Raw genomic sequence first — 17,115 nt, 5'->3', positions numbered from 1 at the left:
GGGGGGGGGGCGGCTCGCGCGCTGCCCGCCCGCCTGCCCGCGCGCCGCCGGGTGGGGACGGGAGGGGAGGGGGGAGGCGCTGGGGAGGGACACGCCCACCCCGCGTAAAGCCCCGCCCACTACCTTGCAGCCCAGCCCCGCCCACTCCGGCCCTGGCCGCTTTACGACGTGCCGCCCGCTCGCTTTACGGCAGCGCCCGGCAACCGGCCGGCGCCGAGGCGGCAGGTGAGGGAGCGGCCCCGCGGTTTTGGGGCGAAACGCGAGGAAAAAGGGGGTGGGGGGGGGGCGGGGCCTATGTGGACGGGTCAGCGGGGTGCCCGCGTTGCGCCGCGAGGGGTTTGCCAGCCGAGGAGGCTGAGGGAGGAGCGGGAGGGGCGGCCCCGCGGCTCCCAGCCCCCCCGGGCCCTCCTCAGCCCTCAGAACCCGGCCGCAGGCAGCGTGAGGCGGTGCCCGGAACGCCCCGCAACAATAATTCTGCGCCTTCTTCTGTCAGCTGCTTCGAAACCCAGGCTCTGCCTCGCATCAGGAGCCCCAGCCGGTCACGGAGCCCCAGCTGGGGCCGGCAGCCGCGGCCCCCTCGTCCCGCTGCGGCGACCCGGAGATGCGAGGACGGCGGCCGCCTACGGGACCTGTGTAAGAGCGCGGCCTTGTCGGGTCGGTGGCCCCGCGGGGGTCTCCTTGCGTGGGTGGGCTTGTTCGTGGGGCTGGGTTGTGGTTGGAGCAATCCTTTATCCCTCTCCCCGCTGCTCCTGTCAAAATCAGGTAAGTCAACATGGCTCCGAGGAGCAGGGGATGACGGCTTTCACAAATCCCAGCTACTGACATGCAAATAAAGCAAAGGAGCCAGACTCCTGCTTGTAACCCAGAACAAGCATTCCAGGCCTGCATCAGTGTTTATTCCTATTTTCATGGAAACCCTTGAATAAAGCGTGCTGAAGACTTCAAGGAGGCAAATCCTGGCTGGGTTCAAGCAGAGCCGCTTGGAGCCCAAAGCTCCTTAACAGTGGACGCATTGGGATCCATGTCCCGGCTCCTCTGTGAGTTTGCCTCTAGCATCAGTGGGAGCTCTCCAACAGCAGGTGCCTTCTGTGATGCAGTGCTTTCAGTCCTTGCTGCTGGCCTCAAGCAGCTCCAAAGGGTGCACAGGGCTGCAGAGGGTTTTCCTGTGAGGCACCGGGCACAACTCACGAGCAGCTTCGTAAATGCCAGATGGCGGTGAAGTTACAAGTAGTAGCTCATGGTGGTAAGGCACTTGGCTATAACCATTCTCCCTTCCTGACTGTAGGAGGAGGCCAAATCTCTCTTTTTATCCTTGACAAAAAAATAAATAAGGCTGTGTTGCTGCAGAGTGGAAAATTAACAGAACACAGGATGCCCGCATCTGTCCATTGCCTGTAATCTCATTTTGACTTGCCTGGAAAGCTACTGGGTGTATTTTGTACATCTCTGGGAGATGATGACGCAGAAAAAAAATGTGGTAAATGAGAATTTGGGGCTCTGTATGGGTACGTGTAAAGTTATGTGAGCAGTGACCCTCTGACCCCCTTAAACCGGTCACTTTAGGCTTGCGTGATGTACAGTGCGAGAAACAGGGTTATAACTAGGCACGGTACTGTGTTTCTGGGACTTGGTTTGGATTTTTCTTGTGTTGTTTTTATACCACAGGCTGTTGCAAAGGCTTTGCTCCATAAACTTGGAAATGGTTTGAGTTTGTTAACATAGGAAGCGTGTCCAAATACCATTGTGCTTGGCTCAGGGTAAATAACAATGACTGCTCCCCTTCCTTTTCAGTGACTCCTGCAGCTTGGCATGTGCTGGATCAATGGGTGATACACAAATAGTTATTAGCTCTTCAAGACATTCTACCTCGGCCCTTCCTTCCGACGTATGACACATGCAGCATGTTTCAGCCGTTCTGTTACTTGCGAGTCACGTGCGCTGCAGCCCTGCCAAGATTTATTAGACATAAATCTCTGAGTTTATGCATACCTGGACAGGAAGGGGTTTTTTCATGATTCACGGTGCAGTGAGAAGCACAAATCACCTTCCTGAGGTGTAAACAACAACACGTGATTTCTTTCCCCTATCATAACGGATAATTAGTGTCTTCTTTACAGTGAATCATACCGAAGCAATCTTATCGTTATTAGTTTGCACACAGTGCTTCGAGAAACCCCCAGATGTTTTCGTGCCGCATTTGGCACAGACGAGGAAAGGGTGAGGCAACAGCACTGCTGCTGTCCCGAGCTGCTTTGCTCCCAGACGGCCAAAGAGAAGCCTTGGGGCTGATGGAGCTGCCCAGGAAGAAGATGGGGGAGTGGAAGAAAAATAGGGCTGCTGCAGGGGGGCGATAGCAGCCGTTTCTGTTCGGAAGATCCAATGGCTAAACCCCCATCTGGTCCCAGAGGGTTCACCATTGCCTGCTGAGCAGCACCTCCTAGCGTGCTGCCCAACCTCCCTCTGAAAACGCTTTAATCCTCCCAGCCAGGAAGGCAGCAGCTTCTGAGAAGGAGCTGTATGTAAGCTAGAGGTGGCCCTGTCGCTGGGCTGAGTGGTAGGAAACAGGAAAGAACAGAATTAGTAGGTGCACAAAGCAGAGGAGAGGTAGGTGTCTTGCCTGGCAAACCCAGCCGAGTCCCCTGAAGATGTCCTCAAACATGGGTGGGGAGAGCAAGGTGATAGCATCTGCTCACATTTCCAGATGGCTCCTAGGGATAAGTGGCCACTGTTTGTGGTAAGCAGGCACAGATTAAGACGGGAGAGCGTAGCCTGGACAAACAAGGAGGAGATCGAACAGAGCAGGTCAGGGTGTGGAGCCGCTTCTGTTTGGAGGGACATGGAGCGCTCAGCACGCCCAGACTGATATGGGAGGGTGGTGAGCAGCCAGGTGGCCGCATTCACCTGCAATGGCCAACAGCAAAGAAAAGCAAAAGGGCTTCAAAACCAAGACGAAGTGACTCAACCTGTGTCCGTGCTGAATTTCAAAACAGTTTGGAGCTGGGAGAGCTTGAGGCATCTGATCCATGTGGCCGGTTGCTGTGCCCTTCACTGGGTTTCTCTGCTACCAGAGATGGGATGGTCTGAAGAATACTGATGCTCTTCCCTTCTCAAGATCACCTTCATAGCCATGATAATACACCTGCTGCAAGACACCTTTCTGAACCCAAATTCGGGAAGCTTACAATGATCACTGTAACATGTCTTTTATGAGCAAAATTTTGGCGAGTTAAAACCCAAGCTGAAAGACAGAGATACTTGGTGGACTTGACAGCTTCGCTAGTACAAGAACTGCTGAAATCTCTAGCAAGTATCTAGAGAATTGTCCTAAAAATTCCCACGGTAGGGAGCTGGTTTGTTTGTGATCTTGTTGTGCTTGGCTTCTCTTTACTCACCGCTGCCGTGCCTCCTGTGCTGGCGGACCAGCAGGTTTTCCTGGAACAGGTCACGCGTCTGACACGGAGCTGCGGCACTGTCTGCCGGGTGAAGGGGATGTATGCCATCAGACAGGCTTGGAAAGACTTTTTCTAATGAATACCAGTGGTGCAAAGCATTACAGTGGTTGTCACCACGCAGGTAAAACACTGCAACACTGATTTCTCCTAGGTGAAGATTTACGTGTTTTTTCTGTGCAAAGCACGGAGCTGAAGGAATGCCGGCAGTTTCTGAGCAGGAACTGCTTTGAAATCACCCACAGCACAAATGAAGATTGTAACCATGAGACTTTTATCTCCTCAGAGACACGCTGTTCCTAGGGCAGCACGAGGGGCCAGCTCAGCCTGTCGCACGCTGCAGATGAGGAGCCCATCCTCAGCCTTGCCCTTTGGCAGGTGGTGCCAGTGCTGCTCCTTCAGCCTGGGAGACTTGGTCTCCTGCTAGCTGAGAAGGAACACGAGATAGCTGTGGCTCCATGTCTTGTCAAAGGTGTGGTCTAATTGCCTAATTTCTCTTCTACCCTTTCTGTGTTGCAGCTTCTGAAGTTTCCTGGAGCGCAGCGGCCCCTACCCGCGCAGGATGGACCCTGTTGTTCTCAGCTACATGGACAGCTTGCTGCGGCAGTCAGACCTTGCCTTGCTGGAGCCCCCGAACTGGCTTAATGATCACATCATTGGCTTTGCCTTTGAGTACTTTGCCAGCGACCAGTTCCAAGAATTTAGCGATCAGGTTTGCTTTATCAGCCCCGAAGTGGCTCAGTTCATCAAATGTGCCCTTAGCCAGGAAGAAATAGCCATATTCCTCCAACCGCTAGACCTTCTCCACAAGAAGCTGGTGTTCTTGCCCATCAACGACAACTCCAACCAGGCTGCTGGGGGCACGCACTGGAGCCTACTGGTTTACTTCAGGGACAAAAAGTGCTTCGCCCACTATGATTCCCACAGTAAGTGCAACTCTGTCCACGCCAAGCAAGTGGCGGGGAAGCTGGAAGCCTTTTTGGGCAAAAAAGGGGGCAAAGCGACCTTCATGGAGGAGAAGGCGCCGGCCCAGCAGAACAGCTATGACTGTGGGATGTACGTGATCTGTAACGCTGAGGCTCTGTGCCAGGGATACTTCAGGGGCCACCAGGAGCCTTTGCTGCAGCTCCTTACCCCCTCCTACATCACGCAGAAGAGAGCAGACTGGAAAGCCCTCATCACCAAGCTCGCCCAGAAGTGATGCTCGTCCCCACCACCGCCTCTCCTGTCCGCAGTCACCGCCCCCAGTGCCTGAGGGAGGTGCCCACGTGCAGGATTTTCCCCAAAGAAGAATGTAACCCCTCCAGCACTGCCACAACCCGCAGTGCCCTCCTCCCAAAGCCTTAGTCTCCTCTGGAAATCGCTGGCCTTTGAACTTCCCACCAGTAAAGCCCCTTTGCTTTCAAAGGAATCCTCCTGATTTATTTATTTATTTATTTTTCACTAATTGCTGTGGCAAAGTGAGGTGCTAAAGATAGTTCTCCACCTCTGCCCAGCAGGCAACACGCCCTCGTTAGATGGCTTTAATTAGCTGTGGGCATTGCTCTTCTGGCCAGGTTTAGCAATCCCCTTTAAAACCAAGCCCAAAACACTTTGTTATGGACTTCGCTAATTGGTGCCTACAGCTCAGTGTGTTTGAGAAGCCTAGGATTTAGCAGCAAGGCTGCAGAATGCCTGACGCTGAGATGATTGTGTCAAGTAGTGAGACTCACAAGAGAATGCTGTGATTAATTAAAGATTGGGGCAGGAAAAAAAAAAAAAAGTGTTCTTCAGGTAGGTGCTCTTAGGCCACCTGAAGGTTGCCTTTTTTGTTTTTTCTCCCCCTTCCCCACCCCCGCCTGCTCTGATTACAAATTAAAGCCTGACTGAGCTGCTGGAAGATTAATAGGAAGCTGAGAAAACAAATCCTAGAAAAGGAAACTTAATTGAGATGGAAAGTGACACTCAGGCTTTGAAGTTTCTTTTCTCATTAGAATTTTAGGTCATCTCCGTTTGGCGGGGAGGGCTCTGCAGTGCTCCCTAACTCTTGTTATCATTTGCTGGGTTTTCTCCAGCACAAAACCAGTTCTTGCATTACTCCAGACAAAAAAAAAACATACCAGGGAGAACAAAGGGGCAGAATTTGAGGTATAAAAGCCAAAGATAAGTGCGGTCTCCTTGAAGCTCAAGATTCAGTCCTTAATGTACTTCTCTCACGGTCGGCCTACACGAAACACACTTCTCCAGTGCTGGACTCCAAATGGGATCTAAGAGCAGATCCTATTAGTAAGAGACAGGACTGGCAGTGGGAAAGCAAACAAGATGGTGTTGCAGGATAAGGAATAATCTATAACCTCTTGAGAAACGAGGAGCCAGTTGTTCGGGTGGTGTCTGGCAGAGCAACCACACCCCTGGTGCCAACTGGATCAGGGAAATCCAGGATAAAAATAACCCGCGGAATAGTGAGGGATTGTTTTCAACCTGCAACTCCTCACCCGGCTCATCCGCAGCCCAGCCCCACAAGTGCTGGTTCCAGCACAGAGTACGGCCAACTGTAGGATGAGGCGGAAACATCAATTTCCCTTGTTTTTAAGAAAAAGGTAAGTAGACACAGCCTCGCAGGCTCCTCCAGAACCTAAGCAAACCATCGCAGACAGCAGTGGGGTGAAACGAGGCTCTGAGTTGATACTGACAGCAAGCAGCCAGCAGCACGGGGCTCTCCTCCCAGCACCAGCCCTCCCTGGAAAAGCACCTCCATCACTCAGACAAATCCAAAACCACGAAAGTTGCCCAAAAGGGAACCAAGTTGCTTGCCGAGGGGATTTCTTTTTGAGCATGGGACCCGTGTGGCTGAGATGAAGCTACACCACTGCCACCAAGGCTGAGCGTGCCATTACCCAGGTGTGACACCTCCACGCCCCACCGCCTGCCCCGCAGCGCTGAGTGCAGACAATCACCGCTCAGAGACTGCAGACGAGCTGCTCACCGAATGCAAACAAATACTTCTGTCTGTGCTGTGACAACGTTAACTCCCTCATCTACCTCCCTGCCCAAGCAAGAGGAGGGAGTGAAGGAAGAAAACGCCTCCTGGGTCCCCCTTCTTCCTGGGGGAACCATGAATAAAATTTAATTTAAGCCCTCCGCTTGTTGTCCCTTCTTTTGAGAGTACTTACAGCCAGCACCGAGCAGCGCGGTGGCTCCGGCTGTCCCGCAGCACCGTGGCATCGCGCCTGCGGTGGCTGTGACTCGATGGCGGAGTCCTCCTCCGTGCAGGCACTGCTCCTGGGGCTGGTAAAACGGTAGGGATTTGTGGAGCTGGTGAGAAACTCCACCAGCACCTCGTGGACCCTGTGTGGTCTGATTCAATCGCTCACGATGGACATCCACCCGCCCGAGCCTCTGCCCCACGCCTGGAGGGTGCCGGAGACGGTTGGTGCACCCTGGGCTTTTACGTGGTGTTTCTTTACACAAAGAAAAGTAAATAGGCTCAGCCAGGCGTTACCGCGCTCAGGAGAACAAACAGGAGCAGACAAACACCCTCCAGAAAAGAAAGCAACCAGCTTCCAGCAGAAAGGAGCTCCCAAATCACACCAGGGTCCCCAAAAATGAGAAAAACTCCAAACCTTCTCTGCAAACATATACAGGAGAGCAGGGGAAGCCAGGAGGGGCAAATTCCCAGTGCTGGGACAGAGGAAATTCCTACACAGCCTCCAGAGAGATGTGTGTGCAGTGCTCACACATGCCTCACCTGATCACCCCGTGAGTGCTTGTGTACGCCCATGGGGCAGGTGCGGCGTGGTGGCAGCGCCCCGTGGCTCCAGCCGGGCACCGCGCCGCTGCGCTCACCTTCATGGCTGGGAAACAAAACCCAAAAAAGTGGTTTTTGAGGGAGAAGCAGGGGGAGATAGTTGACTATCTCCTGCTTTGCGTTTGCTGCGGGATGCCCTTCTTGGAATACAAACAGGTCAGCATGGAAACCTGCTCCAGAAGCCTCCCTTCCCATGTGAGGTTTTATCCGGTCCCCGCGGTGCTAGCCCAAACGAGCCAGGTCCTGCATTTACCCAAACCGCCCTTCGCTTCTGCCTGCCCGCTGCCATGACCAAGCCAAAACCTTTTTGCAACATCCCTGCTTTCAGATCAGCCGCCAAACACACTCCCTGCTGGGCACACCACCCAGAACTGTGCAAATATAAGAAAATAAAAAGAGCTTGGCACTGCGCAAATAGCCATTGAGGGAGCTGTGCCAGCCAAACGAGCAGAACTGCCCTGAAGGAAGCATCACGGTGCCTTTCCTGTGCTGGCGAGGGATGAGGAGCACCCCAGGGTGCTGAAATGTCCCCCAAAACCGAGGTGATGAGGTGGCACCCGGCCTCATCCCATTCTCACTGTGCCCCCAAAACATGCCCTGAGGGTCAAGGGCAGCACTGGGTACTGTAGGGCCAGGCTGGGAGGGGGGTTTCTGCTGTGGGTGCTCAATGAGGAGGAGGAAGAGGAGGAGGAGGCAGCTCGAGCCCGTCCCCCCGAGCCCCAGCAGCTCAGTACCCCAGCAGCAGGCCCCGAGGTGCCCCTGCCACCCGCTGTAGCTGGGGTCCCGTAGTCTTTGCTGCCACCTAGTGAAAAATCCCTCCCTAGCACCTCACCGCCTGCTCCCCAAGCTCTGTGTTTCCCAAAAGCTGTCCCTGGCCCTGTCATTTAGAGACCAACCCCGGGGACCCTGCCCGGAGATCCCTGCGGACCCTTCGTGGCACTTACCTGGCGCTGGAGAAACGACACAGAGCGCCCCACGGACACCCCGGTGCCCCCCGAACGGTGGCAGACCGCTCCGTGTACCTCCTGGCCTCTCCTTCGTGGTGGTGTTTGGGGCTGAAGAGAGGTCTGCCAGGGCTGGCCCAAAGGGATGCCACCGGTCCCGAGCCGTGGCATGAGGACAATAACCAGGACCTTCTCCCAACACCTCACTGTAAGCCCTGTCCTCGCCCTCCTTGCACAGAAGGGACACGGTCAGCAGTGAGCCGAAGCTCCTGGGACAGCCACAAGCACCAAGCACCCCGCTCCGGGGCTCGCAGCCCTTCCCCAACCCCGGCATTGACACCAGGATGCTCACGGCAGTGCTAGAAAATCGTGGTTTTATTTCATTTAAAATACTTTCACAGCCTTGAGCCGGGCAGCGAGCTCTTTCCCCAGGGCTCAGGGATTTGGCCCCATCAGCACTTTTAGTTCCCAAAAAAAACAGGAAAAACAGAAAAATAACACAAAGAAATCGCACAGGTATCCCCTGCCTTCCCGACACGCCGCACAAGGGAAGGGTTCAGACAAATCCTGCTCGCTCCGCGCAGTGACGAGGGTTAACACACGCAGGGGGCATGTCGCCATCCCGGCTGCTCACCCGTGACAGCCAGGCCTTGTGGGACATCTTAACGAGGCGAGCGGGGCTAACGAGCCCTTGGTCCAGCACCATTCCCAGGCATGGTCCCTGCAGAGGACGCCTGTTGTGGAGGACCCTAAAGTGCTTTGCGCGGGGCCGCACGCGCTGAGGCCCCTTTACTCCAGGACGGAAGGGGCTGGGGGGAGCCCAGGTTGTGCCCCCATCCCCGCGGGGTCTGGGCTGCAGGAGGGGCTCGCAGAGAGGGACAAACAGGCCGGTGCAGCTGCACCTGCCCCAGAGCTTCACCCAGGGCAGACGCAGCTCATCCACGTGTTTACAGGGCTCCCAGTGAGCCTCAGGTCATCTTTCAACAAGAAAACCCACGTCTGGAGTAAAAAACAGTGACCATTTTAGCAGCAAGTCTTAAGGGGGGGGCTCGCTTCCCTCCCCGAGCCATCATCCGGTGCTAGGGCACGTCGGCGTCCCAGGGAGGAAAGGGGTTCGTAGTGGTAGGGGGAGTTGGCACCCACGGCCGCAAGCCGGCCGGGCAGTCCTGCGGGGAGCAGGAGGCAGGAGGAGAGGAGTTTGGTCCCGTTTTACCGGCTGAGGGGAAGCCGGGCCGCGTGCGAGTCGCGGGGTTCGGCTGGAAGACGGCACCGGTCCCCCCTGGAGGGACGCCACAGCCATGCCGGCCCCGTACACAAAGTGCTACCGTCTGGTCCTCGTCCCGTGCTGGGGGTGACGGTCACCTGCGGGCAGAGAGGGGGGTGAGACGGGGTGAGCACAACCCGCCTCCCAAAAACATCCCTGTCTGCGGCGCTCGCGCTGCCCCGAGGGTCCTCACCTCCTGTGCCCGCGGGAGAGGTAGTCCCGGTTCAGGGAGCAGAGCTGCTGCTCCAGGCGGAAGATGCGGAACGCCAGGTAGGAGGAGGACACGACCAGGAGGCAGATCCTGGGAGAGGAGGAACAAGCACCAGTGCTCAAGCACACCCTGCGTGCCCCACCCTCCCCAGACCGCAGCCGCCTGCGGCACGCTTACAGCACGATGAAGATCTTCAGGAGCTGGTAGTCGGAGGGTCTCAGCTCCGCCACGCAGCTCTGCTCCACCTCCAGCTCCTCCTCTGTGTTTATTGCACTTTCTGCAACGCAAGCCGAGAGTCGGTTTCTGCGCCTCCTCCCACGCCGCGTCCCCGGCCGGGCGCAGCCCTCACCTGAGGCCAGGGGCTCCTCGGAGGTGAAGCTCTCCTTGGCGCTGAGGCTGCTGACGGAGGCCCGGTGGATGCACTGGTAGTCAGCGTCCGGCAGGGACAGGGAGAGCGACGCAGGAGACACCTTCCTCCACTTGCCCTCGGGGACGATCACCTCCTGCGGGGAGGAACCGGCGGTGCCAAGGATTCACACCCGAACCCTCACACAGCTCCACTGAGCACAACCACGTCCAATGCACCATGGTGACATCCTCCGTGATGTCCTCCACAGGGACAAGGGTCCCTTGGAAGCACCAGGAGATTGCTGCCAGCCCCAAGTCACGCCTGGAAAAGCGCCTTCAACCTCTGGGATGCCCCATGCAGCTCCCAGCTGCGTACCCGTGGCCTCGCCAAGGAGCGATGAACTCCCCAGCTTCGGCTAGGGAAAGTCTGGGGACATCTCCACCACGTTTACTGGGGAGCTGCTGGCACCACAGCAGCCTCCTGAGCATGTCCAGCAGAGGACACGGCACCACCCTCATCTTTAGACTTGCATTTAGAACACCTGAGGGCCGTTCCCAGTGCAGCCGAGGACCTTCGCGATGCTCTCCAAGCTGCCAGCCGAGCTCTCGCCCACCACACACCTGCCAGACCTCGCCGCGCGCCCACAGCTCCTCTCGAGCTGCGCGCCGCAGAAACGCGCTTGCTTTTCTAAATGTTTTGACAGAAAAATTACACAGACGCCGCACAGCTTATCCCAGGCTCAGCGGAAAACCCACTCCCAGCCAAAACCGCAGTCGGTGCCAAGAGACGCCGGGGAGGGCATCCAACACCTCGTCCCCGTCACCTACCGCCTGGCTCGGAGCTCACGTTGTCCTCATCTCAGGTCGCAGCCCCTTGCCTGCCTCCTGCTGGGCCAGGGACCAGCACAGCCCTTGCTTTTGGACACAGCAGGGCCACCAAGACACAGCAGACACCCACCCCACTTGTCACCTCCTGGTCCAGCACGCGTGGGTACAACGCCGACGGTCCGGGCCAGCAGCCCCACCGCAGCCCAGCCCCGCGATGGCTCGGTGCTCACAGCAGTGTTACCGGGCTCCCAAAGCCACACGGGGCCAGCACAACGCTGCCACAGCCACCGGGCACTTCCAGCCAGCGGCTCCCCGAGGACCAGCCAGAACAGAAAATAAAACCACTTTCTTTTTTTGGGGTAATCCGATCGCATTCCCAAAGTATTATCGGTGTTCGCAGCTGGGAGCTGCATCAGATTCAGAGGTCGCAGTGGAGCTGAGAAGCATTCTGCACGCCAGTCAGAATCGTGTGGCTACAAACAAACCCCAGGGAGCAGCTGGCTGTGCCGGTGGCTGGCGTTCTGCTGCAGGCTTCCCAAATCCTTCTCGACTCTTTTTTTTTTTAAAGCTGTTTGTGCCCCATCACGACAGATTGTTCCTGCAGTGCCCTGGGCTCTGCCGGAGCCGTGGGTGAGCCCCAAGCCTTACCAGGGACACGGCATCAGGCTCCTCCGTGAACTCCTTCAAGCTCAAGCTCTTCTTACTCGAAACCTGGAGGGAGACCAAGACGGGCGTTACGACCCACCTTCCTCCTCTCCCCGCCTGCCGCCCCTCTCCCTGCTCCAGCTGGAGTTACAAAATGAGATTCTGAGCTTTTCGACTGGTTCAGTGTTTCAAGCAAGTCTACGAAGATGAGCTGCTTTATAACTTAGAAGCATCTGATGGAGTTGCTTCCCATTAAAAAAGAAAAAAGAAAAACCACACACACCCAAAACCCAAAAAAACAATGAAATGCAAAGGGTCGCAGCCAGGCAGAGGGGATGAACCAGCAAAGGGGGGGGAAAAAAGGGACGTGAGAACAGAGCTGGGTTTCTGACCCAGGTTTCTCACAACTTTTCATCCACCAGGTGAAAAGTTACCCTGAGAAACCTCGTATTTGGGAAATGGCACCGAGCTGCTGGCAGCACACCACCTGTAAGATGTTTCTTAATGGCAAACCAGTATTTCCACTGGATAAATATCCACCGAGGAGTTTCGGGGGCAGAGCTGCTGTGTCCCACGGGGTCAGGGACGGGGCTGAGTCACCCCAATCGCTGTCCCCGCACACCCAGGGGACACCCATCCGGGCAGGAACGGCTCCAGCACCACTTCCCACGCAGCACAGAGGCAGGGAGAGCAGGGAGAAGGAGATTCGTGGTAATCCTCACCTCCAGCGCGAGGACTGATGGATTTCTTCCCCACCTCAGGCTTTTTAATTCAGATTTTTTTAAAAAAAAATATTTTACTTTATAGCTTTTCCCACCCCCCATAAATTTTAGAAGATCTGGGGAAAAGTGAGCGATGCGCATACTGGCGGAACAAGTACTGCTACCCGATTAAACGTACTGCATCCACACACCCTGGGAAAGCGAGAGGAGAAGCTCTGCGGGCTCTGCCCCACTCAGCCGTGACCCAGAACAGGTCCCTGGAGGCTCACGGGGCCAGGACACCTCCGTGGCACCCCCGTGACAGGGACAGGCTCTGTCCTGCTGGGACGCTGAGAGCGGCTCCGGCCCCGCGGTGCTCACCAGCACGTCCCAAAGCGGGACACAGCCACCGTGACACTGAGACGGAACGGGGGCAGCGGGACGTGGCACGGGGTACCTGCAGGTGCGTGCAGACTCTCCGCAGCACGTCGTACACGCTGTCGCGGGAGATCAGCGACACAAAGATGTACTGCAAAACAGAGAGGAGACGCTGGGAGACGCCTCCCACCACCCCGAGTCCGATCCTTCCTCCAAAAGCGGTCTGACGTGGCCGAACAATTTCTGCTGCCAGGGCTTTGCTGGAGCACCAGTGCCACAACGGCAGGGACAGGTCTGCCCGTCCTTGAATCTTCAGGACTGTCCTGCCCTTGAATCTTCCCCCCTCGGGAGCATCCCCCCTGCCCTCCCCCAGGTATTTATCTCCCTGCTGAGTTTTTCCGCTGCTATTTTTGCTGCCTGCTAAAACACAGAGCAGATTTTTCAGGGCCAGTTTTGCTCGGCTGCTGTCCCCAGGGGCTCTGAGCAGGACGTGGTGGAGGAGAACGGGGTCGGGAGCGACCAAAGGCACCCCCCAGACCGCGGCTCGGTCCGACAGGCAGAGCCCACGCGACGCACGGCGCAGCCAGGACGGCTGCAAAGGGCAGATGGATTTAAACGCCCAAATCCTGCGCTGTGCTACCCCCTGCTAAAATGCCATCCGCGTAACGTTGCCACGAGCAGCAGCCTTGGCAGGCAAGGACTCGGAGCACTGAGCAGGACTACGTCAGCACATTTCGGCAGAAAACAAGCAGCGCATTTTAAAAGCCCAACCACAGCTCAGACTCAGCCCATTAACCAAGTTCTCCGCCAGCTTAGGCTGTATTGTGGCCCAAACCCTATCCCCTCCTCGGGTTTAAGAAGTTTAAAGGTTTTACTCGAGCCTGGCAGGGATTTGCCAGGCTCGGCCGGGTTTTGCTTGGGGTTTGCTTCGGCCAGAAACAAAGTGAAATTCAGGAACAAAAGCAGAGCTGCAGTGTTTGCCCTGGCCGGCCGCCAGCACGAAGAGCCGCGCTCACTCCCCAAACAGCCCGCGGCTTCAGCCGGCGATGCGAGACCTTCGTCCCCCCATAAATGCCGCAGGGACCCCCGGGGAGGGCCCGTTACCTTCCTGCTGGCGGTGGTGGTGATGGCCAGGCCGTTGGGCAGCAGCCGCGCCGTCTTGTGCTTTTTGATGAGCTGGACGGAGACCACCGGGATGACGACCTGGAGGGGAAAACACAGGGCGAGGGCGTTTAGCGTTTCCCCAAGATGGGTTTGTCTTCGTTAAAGGTCGTGGCAGCCCCCAGCGTTAAGCTCAGCTTGAAGTCGATTTCTGCTCGGAGAAAGCAGCGAGGACGGGGGGAAACCATCACCCAACACAAACACAGCGAGTCCTTAGGCTCGTTGCAAGAGATCCTGCAAGCAAGGTTAAAAACAAGGCAGGCTGCGATCTGTGGCAGAATAACTTCATCGGAACGGGCTTAGCTTTGGAAGTGCAGCACCTCGCTTCCATCAGACACATTAGTTTAAAGCTGCCAATATAAATAATTCAGTTCTTCAGCCCGGCTTTAAAGGAAATCATTTCTCCCAAAGATCCCCGTCAGCCACACCGTTAACTGGGGAACGTCAGGCTGTAAACCAAGCAGAAAAGTGAAGAGGGATTCAGATCTCCTCCCGAATCCTCTGGAAACCTTTGATCTTCCTTCAGACACCGTTGCGGCTTTTATGAGGTTTTGCGCTGGGGATTTTTACACCAAACCAATATTTGTTTTCCCGAGGCGGATCCTGCAGGTTCTCGGAAGCGGCAGAGCTGCGCTCGATGCAAGCAGCTCTCCCCGCTGCATCGGAGGCTTCTGAAGGCAATTCTGGGGGCACTTGGGCGTGGGAAGGGATAAGCAGGCTGCCGGGAGAGCTGTTTGGGACGGGGCGAGGGACACGCAGGGCACCCTGCACCCAGGCATGGTGTTACCTTGATGTCCTTCCCGAAAAGGTTCGCGTAGAAGCAGAGCCAGTTGGGGGAGATGTAAAGCCGTCCCTGGATGAGGATGTCCCTCTGGAGCGCACAGGAGCAAACTGCAAGGCACAGCAGGGTCAGGCCGGGCGCCAGAGCCCGCCAGCCCCTGGCCGCCCCCCCCCCGCCCACCTTTCAGCACGCTCTCCTCCGTGGGGATGTCCTTGAACAGCTTGTGGTACTGCGAGTTGTACTTGCTGGCGGCCTGGAAAGGGAGCAGAGCAAAATTACCCGAGGATGAGGAAACCCAAACCCACCCTGCTGCAAATGCACCCGGGCTGGGGACATCGGGACACGGCACCACGGGGACATGGGGCTCAGGAGGGTCTGCAAGAGCAAACGCCGCCCTCCCAAACACATTTCCACCAGGAGTTTATCTAAGGAGACGCCCAAGTTTCTGCTAGGGTAGTTTTCCACTGGGCTCATCTGCAGCCCATTTATTTTGCCCAGCGGATTCTCTCTCCTTCTGCCAGCTCCCCCCCGATGCAGGGCACGATGACACTTGCTTTGCGCCCGTCGCGCCGCGCCATCCCGCTATTTATAGTCCCGGTGCCTCCTCGACGTGCGGCTCAGCAGTGGTTTGCGCCTTGACCCGGCGGTTAAATAACGCTGAACGCCAGGAAAACGCACGGCAGAAGTTCAGCTCTTCACGTTACGGCCGCTCAATTGCTCCTCCGAGGCTGTGCGGGCAGATTTTTACCCCTGTCCCTCCACCGGCACAGCTGAAATCCAGGGCAAACGCGCGAGGGAGAAGATGCTTTCCCAGGACCCGGAGAAATCCAGCGCAGCCCTCCTGCGACAAGGTCACCCCCGCGCCGCGCACCTTGTCACTGGATGAGCTGGGTTTTAAGAGGATCAAGGCTCAGCATCACCTGGGGGAGGCTTAGGCACCCTCCAGAGAGCCACCAGGCTGGTGGTGGGCATCGGTGGGAGCATCTCAGGGCTTTTAGGGGGGGACAAGGGGGACCAAGCCACCCCTGGATGTCTCTTCAGCCCACGAAGCACCTCCAGTCCCAGCACAAACCCGTTGCCATCTCAGGAGAAGCACCCAGCTGCCTGGCGGCCTGCCCAGCACTCAGAATCCTCCCAGATGCCTCTGAATAATCGGCAAAATATTTTGCTAAATATATCCGCTCCGGCGCAGCGGGATGAGGAACGTCCTCGCCGGGCGCGGGCAGCAACGCGCCTGCTCCCTGCCACACACAGGAGGCGAGGCAGAAGTGGGACAGGCCGCCCGTTCTCCTGAGAAACCCCCGAGCGAGGCCGAAGGAGGGGTCAATTCCCAGCAAGGCTGGGCTCATTTCCGAAGAAAACACACCCGGGCCCTCAAAAAATGAAAAATAAGAATAAAAAACGGGATCAGGGGCAAGCCGGGGCAGCTCGTTGCGTGGGGGGAGAGGAATTTCTCCATGGCAGCCCCTTCCCGACGCGGCGATACCCCGCCACGCAGGGCAGCCCAGGTGCCAGCCCCAGGCTCCTGCTACACTGAAGAGCTTCTCCTTGCTCCTGGGGCCAGGGCGCGGGTCTGCTGCCGCTCCAGATGTCCGCCTGCTCACACGGAGGCTTTGGATTACCCGGGATGATCTCCTGCGTCACGCCACCAGCTGGAGCGGGTTCGGCTTCGCCGCCACGGCCCCACGGCCAAGGACTGCCCTGGTCCGAGCATGCGGAGCGGGGGCTGCCTGGGGAGCTGTGTGGGGACAGCGCTCCGTCCGCTGCTCAGGTCCTCCCTGGGTTGCTTTCAGAGCCGTAAAGCCCAGAGGGGAGAGGTCTGCTCCATTCCTTTCTCTTCCTGAATTGCTTTGCCGGTGGGTGAAAAGTTCTACCTCAGACACGATTTGAGCAACCAAAAAGGCTCAACTGGAAGTAAATTGAGCCGTTTACAGTCAAACTTGCAGCTTTCTCCTTCGCTCTGGATAGAAAACCCCAAAAGCATTTCCAGGGCAGGTCGAGGGTCGCACACAGACACAAAACGGCCGCCGGCTCCCCCGGCTGCTGCTTCGTTTCCAGCTCCCGCAGCCCAGGACGAAGCGCGAGGCGCCGCGGGCTCCTCTCCTGTGGCACGTTCGTGCTCTGCGACTCGGCAAACGGCCGGAGCCGGGGCTGCCGTGAGGGGCACGGGGCGGACAACGTGACGCAGAGGGCCCAGATGGCCGCAGGTGGGGAGCCGCCAGCCCCTGAGCCTGCAGGTGCGGGAGGTGGGAGCGCGGGGCCGGCTGTCAGCGGGGAGGGGGCCGGGGCAGGAGCCAGGCCCCGCGGGGACCGAGTTGTGGCAGGCAGGGGGTGCGGGGCGGGAGGGACGCCGTGGGCCTGTGTGTGGCAGCCCCGGCCCCGCGGCAGGCCCAGGGGGCTCGCCCCGACTTACCGCTTCCCGGGGGCATTTCTTGATGTCCTCGTCCTTCAGGGCGTCGAGGCTGCGCGACAAGACGAGAGCCGGGTGAGCGGGGAGCCGCGGGGCTGCCGCCCGCCCCCTGAGGCTGGGGGCACGGGAGGGGGCCGGGGGCTGGTCCGAGACCCCCGCGGCGTTACGGGGACGGGGCGGCGGGCGGGCGGGCAGCGCTGCCGGGGGG

At 57.7% G+C, this 17,115-nt stretch overlaps 3 protein-coding genes across 5 annotated transcripts in view; 1 reads left to right on the top strand and 2 right to left on the bottom strand.

Moving 5' to 3' along the window:
• MYO9A (myosin IXA) overlaps window positions 1–7,092 on the bottom strand; it is a 194,739-nt gene extending 187,647 nt beyond the window's left edge. The window contains exon 1 of one of the 2 annotated variants that reach the window (XM_035335640.1): window positions 6,602–7,092. The gene's annotated coding sequence lies outside the window, so the exon portion shown is untranslated. The remainder of the gene's footprint in view (window positions 1–6,601) is intronic. The other variant, XM_035335643.1, reaches the window with a different exon arrangement.
• On the top strand, window positions 141–6,568 carry SENP8 (SUMO peptidase family member, NEDD8 specific). The gene is made up of 3 exons (XM_035335650.1): window positions 141–225; window positions 494–654; window positions 3,969–6,568. Exon 3 carries the CDS (start codon window positions 4,012–4,014, stop codon window positions 4,648–4,650), a length of 639 nt encoding a protein of 212 aa, XP_035191541.1. The 5' UTR covers window positions 141–225; window positions 494–654; window positions 3,969–4,011; the 3' UTR covers window positions 4,651–6,568.
• Window positions 7,093–8,537: 1,445 nt separating the features above from the next.
• GRAMD2A (GRAM domain containing 2A) lies at window positions 8,538–15,530 on the bottom strand. 2 transcript variants are annotated; one of them, XM_035335649.1, is made up of 10 exons: window positions 15,052–15,530; window positions 14,678–14,750; window positions 14,504–14,607; window positions 13,660–13,758; window positions 12,635–12,706; window positions 11,480–11,542; window positions 10,005–10,158; window positions 9,833–9,932; window positions 9,638–9,745; window positions 8,538–9,542 (listed from the first exon to the last, which is right to left on the bottom strand). In XM_035335649.1, exons 1-10 carry the CDS (start codon window positions 15,073–15,075, stop codon window positions 9,539–9,541), a joined length of 801 nt encoding a protein of 266 aa, XP_035191540.1. In that variant the 5' UTR covers window positions 15,076–15,530; the 3' UTR covers window positions 8,538–9,538. The 2 variants fall into 2 exon arrangements, with proteins under 2 accessions (XP_035191540.1, XP_035191539.1); XM_035335648.1 differs by having other exon boundaries at window positions 9,833–10,158.
• Window positions 15,531–17,115: the final 1,585 nt, after the last annotated feature.

Source organism: Oxyura jamaicensis, chromosome 10 (assembly GCF_011077185.1).
Source record: "Oxyura jamaicensis isolate SHBP4307 breed ruddy duck chromosome 10, BPBGC_Ojam_1.0, whole genome shotgun sequence".
Lineage (NCBI taxonomy): Eukaryota > Metazoa > Chordata > Aves > Anseriformes > Anatidae > Oxyura > Oxyura jamaicensis.
This window is presented reverse-complemented; position numbering and strand designations above follow the sequence as displayed.